The following is a 4,336-nucleotide window of genomic DNA, read 5'->3' as shown; positions in this document are numbered from 1 at the left end:
ACTACACTCATGCCCTTCAGTTTAACTAAACACGACCATTCTGCGTTCAATTATATTTTCATTTACGTTTAATGTTTAACTTGATTTTTTTTTTTTCTTTTTTTTTTATCTTGGCTGGGAAATGTGAGTTATTTGCATATCAATTTGCATGCTATGACGTCCGTCAATGCTGACCACGGCAATTCGACAGCTATTCTTGTCAATAAAGTTTAGCTGTTGAAATAGGCACGGCATCTTTATTCTTCCGTAGAGGAAACAAAAAAGATTTACGTTGAAGACCAGAAAACAAATAGACCCGCTGTTCCGCGCTAGGGTAGAATGCTGCATGTCCAAAGGATATTTACTACTTAAAATCCTAACACCAAGACGCCGATTTACATTGGTTATCTGTGCTTCGTTTTAACAGTTAAATATGGCTGTGAGGTCTAAATGTTTTATATATTGATCTGTACAACATCCCAAAAACATATCATTTTTTCCTCTGCCTAGTTGATTTTGAAATGCGACGGGACGACAGTATTCCTGCAATAGCGACACAGCTGCGGTACGCACAGCTCTGCAGGTGAGGATTCAATACTGTGCCCAGCTTTTTAAACAGTCTATTTCGTACTACTTCTAAGCGTTGGAGCCTTTTGTTGTGAAAAACATTGAGTGAACCCGATACAGTATACACAGCAGAGGATGTAATTATGTACCAGGAGTCAACAGCCGCTTTTAATTGTGGAGATGCGTATTTGAAATACCGTTATCTGCATGTGACAAATTAAAAACAGACACGATCTTCAGCGCAATAAAAAGGGACTGGTCATATCAGAATCACGCTTCAAGTCGTGCTGATTGGGGCTTGTGATCCTTTGGATAATGTATGATAACAGAGTGACTTGTCTTTTCCACACAGAAAGCATTTGGAAGAGAAGGGAATACTTGACACGAGGTTCCGGCTGCAGAAGCTGGCTGATGCCACAGTGGCATTGCCTGTTCTGTCTGCCAGAGTGCCAGAGTTAACCCTCGGGGTCCTGCAGCACAGTGTGGCTCCTGGGAGCACCTGCACCATTACACACATCCAGGTATAGTGGTACTAGGAACTTCATCCGGACGTAGGGATACTATAGCACTTTACCATTGGTATACAGCCTGTATTTTTCAGAACGTACAGGGTCATGTAGTATTGGTTATTTTGCAATGCTCTTGTGGAGAAGAGCAGAGCAGAGCAATGAAATATGGTGCCTGTGCGTGTGCCTGGAGCACTGGAGTTGACGCCTGTTATACAGTTAGTGTTGTTATTACTATTAACTATTTAATACATGCCACGTTTGCCTTTTGTCAGAAGACACCTAAAGTAAATACAGTTTAGCACTGTATATGCTGTTTCCATATTTGCACACTATTCATCCCCTGCTAGCAATCTGGACTGAGCTGAAACTGTGTAAGAAACCATTGGGGATTCCTGCTCTGATGATAGCATTGAGCTGCAGTGTAAATCATGACTCTGAGTGTTTCAGTGTTGTCTGACCTTATTTTGTTCTGTGTCAGAGCCCTGTTCCCTCAAAGAAGTCAAGCGTGAGATCGTCTCAGCAGCAGCTTGAGGAGGCTCTGCGGGGCTTGGTGGAGCGAGGAGGGGAGGTGTGGAGCGAGGAGCTGGGTCGTGACCTGCCCCAGAGCTGGAAACGACATGGAGATCTGGCCATTCTGGGAGAGGCCACCTTCAGGCAGCCAGTCTGGAAGATACTGGGTAAGCCGGCATGAGCAAATGTCCACAGGGACGGAAAGAGACTCCCATTGCACCACAGCCTAGCAGACACAACGCTCATCTGTTTTGGATTTTTCTTCAGAGCCTGAGTTATGGGAGGCAGTAGCGTCAACCCTGGGGGTGAAAAGGGTGGCTAGAATGGGGCGAGTCTCTACAGACGGATTCAGAACTCCCACCGTCACTCTGCTACGGGGGCAGGACGGCTGGGTGCAGCATGTGGACAATGGGATCAGGTACGAGAATGTCAGACATAGTATTGGGAAGAAAGAAAAAAAAAACTAGAGCATTCTCACAGACTCGTATTTTACCGTCTATATTTCAGGTACGAATTTGATGTGACAAAGTGCATGTTCTCATCGGGAAACATCACTGAGAAGCTGAGGATCGCCTCTTTTAACTGCAGCGGGGAGACAGTGGTCGATTTGTATGCAGGTATCTGTCCTTGCCGTTATATATCCTGATCCAAATATCTAAATATGTTAAAAGGTTTACAATATGGACGCCATGTAACAAAAATGCTTTTAAGTTGCACGGTGAGTGCTGTTTCCACAGGTATTGGGTACTTCACCCTGCCTTATCTGGTGCATGCTGGTGCTTCCTTTGTCCACGCTTGCGAGTGGAATCCCCATGCGGTCAATGCATTGCGGAGAAACCTGGAACTCAATGGAGCTGCCCAGCGCTGCCAGGTCCACCAAGGAGACAACCGGCAGGTAGGGGAGTCACAGCCTCTTACTACATCTGCACATTAGGGTCCTGTGGCATCGAAGGCTGTCTCTGGTGGGGTCAAAGTAAACCATTCTTAGGCTTTGGCTTCAACCACTCTGCACTAATGGATGGGTTTTGATGGGATTATCTTTCACCTCACATTGCAGCTGAAATAAATGAATACGGAAAGGATTGTTTGCAATACTTCCTGGGCAAATACCGTGCAGTATGGTTTAAAAACAACTTTGTAACCTTTAGTACGATTAAGAACAGAGCGTACTAACTAGTCCCTGTATTGGTTTTTCAGCTCTCCCTGTGTGATGTTGCTGACAGGGTGAATTTGGGATTGATCCCTAGTTCAGAGGAGGGCTGGCCCACAGCGTGCCGTCTATTAAAGCGTGAGACAGGCGGTGTCCTCCACATCCATCAGAACGTCTCCTCTCACCCGCAGAAACCTGACCCGGCGCTTCTCTTACAGAACCTTTGCCTCCAAGAGGTATGTGACCCCAGCAGCCCTGCAGGGAAGGCGGCATGTGACTCGGACACTGCAGACAGCAGGGAGTCTGCTCTGGGGCTGCACTGCAGAGACTCCATGAGGATAACTGTGAAAGCAGAATGGCAGGCATGGTCGAAGGCTGCAGCGTGCCGTATAGCTGCACTCCTCCTGGAGATCAAGGGACAGCCGTGGAGGACACACGTCCTACACATGGAGCATGTCAAGTCCTACGCACCCCACGTCGATCACATTGTGTTGGATTTGGAGTGCAGACCCACCTGAGTGGTGTGATGGGCACATGTTTATATACTTGTCTTGGAAACAAAGGTTAATAGCAATTGAAAATGTACTGGAACAAAATGTTCCTGCCCCAAACCCTCCCCTTACACAATAGCTTTTTACAGTACAATTGCATCAGTGTGACTGCATGCTATCAAGGGCTGTCATTATCGTGTATCTTTGAACATTTTGACATATTTAACTTCACAAAGTAGATGTTGTACAATGCTAAGGCCTCCTATCTCAAAGTAACAAGCCGGTATGAGAACGATACCTATAACTGGGCTAAGCTTGGTATTGTATTGTATGTAATATATATATATATATATATATATATATATATATATATATATATATATATATATATATATATATAAACTGTTTTTGTACCAGCCAAGATGCAGATATTACTGTTTCAATCATGCACTGCATGATAAATCCTGATATATTTTATTTGCTTGATGAATATATGTGCATTGTTTTCTCCATAGGTAAGTTGATTTTACAACAATAAACAGTTTCATAAAGCTTTTGTCTTTACTCAGTATCTTCTTTTAATATACTATGATTTGTTTTTTCAATGCAGTATTTCATTTCCCTGTTCTATCTATGAATACACGTGTCTACACTGTCACAAATGTGAGTGTAATATCATGTACTTCTAGATACCAACCCACTTACAAGAAAGAAAAAAAGGAATATTCTGACTGTGACAGGTTCAAAACAAACCTAGAGCTCTTATCAGAGCTGATTTGTTAACATGAGATTATACAATAAAAAGTGCCCTACACCTTCAAATGTATCGCTGTTAAAGAAAATACCTGTTTGGGATCTGATAGCTATGGAAAACGACCTGCCCAATTAGTAAATATTCTGTTAACAGCCGTGTCATTGTTGAATAGGCACTTTGGTCTTAGTGGATGAAAAAAAAAAAAATACAGACCTGGAACCCAGAACATCCTGTTTTACTGTAAAATCCATGTTCAGCCGCTCACTTATTTATGGCTGTTGACCGACTCTTGAGGGGTGAGGGGTGTGCTGATCCTCCGGCTCATACTTCTCACTGCCTTTAAGAAGTATTTATCGGCAGGTGTTAAAGAAATCCA

General features: G+C 43.6%; 1 protein-coding gene across 2 annotated transcripts; it reads left to right on the top strand.

Moving 5' to 3' along the window:
• Positions 1 to 239: 239 nt before the first annotated feature.
• On the top strand, positions 240 to 3,757 carry LOC117412022 (tRNA wybutosine-synthesizing protein 2 homolog). 2 transcript variants are annotated; one of them, XM_058989364.1, is made up of 7 exons: positions 240 to 562; positions 899 to 1,067; positions 1,534 to 1,732; positions 1,833 to 1,983; positions 2,073 to 2,182; positions 2,303 to 2,460; positions 2,934 to 3,757. In XM_058989364.1, exons 1-7 carry the CDS (start codon positions 501 to 503, stop codon positions 3,231 to 3,233), a joined length of 1,149 nt encoding a protein of 382 aa, XP_058845347.1. In that variant the 5' UTR covers positions 240 to 500; the 3' UTR covers positions 3,234 to 3,757. The 2 variants fall into 2 exon arrangements, with proteins under 2 accessions (XP_058845347.1, XP_033875843.1); XM_034019952.3 differs by having other exon boundaries at positions 241 to 562; positions 2,763 to 3,757.
• Positions 3,758 to 4,336: the final 579 nt, after the last annotated feature.

The sequence above is a fragment of the Acipenser ruthenus genome, chromosome 16 (genome assembly GCF_902713425.1).
Source record: "Acipenser ruthenus chromosome 16, fAciRut3.2 maternal haplotype, whole genome shotgun sequence".
Classification (NCBI taxonomy): domain Eukaryota; kingdom Metazoa; phylum Chordata; class Actinopteri; order Acipenseriformes; family Acipenseridae; genus Acipenser; species Acipenser ruthenus.
This window is presented reverse-complemented; position numbering and strand designations above follow the sequence as displayed.

What these genes read in the sequence shown, in the direction of transcription:
- LOC117412022 (XM_034019952.3), top strand. Translation starts at nt 501, where the DNA reads ATGCGACGGGACGACAGTATTCCTGCAATAGCGACACAGCTGCGGTAC. An exon ending in GCCAGTCTGGAAGATACTGG is followed by an intron (nt 1,733 to 1,832) that starts GTAAGCCGGCAT and finishes ATTTTTCTTCAG; the next exon opens with AGCCTGAGTTATGGGAGGCA. An exon ending in CATGTGGACAATGGGATCAG is followed by an intron (nt 1,984 to 2,072) that starts GTACGAGAATGT and finishes TCTATATTTCAG; the next exon opens with GTACGAATTTGATGTGACAA.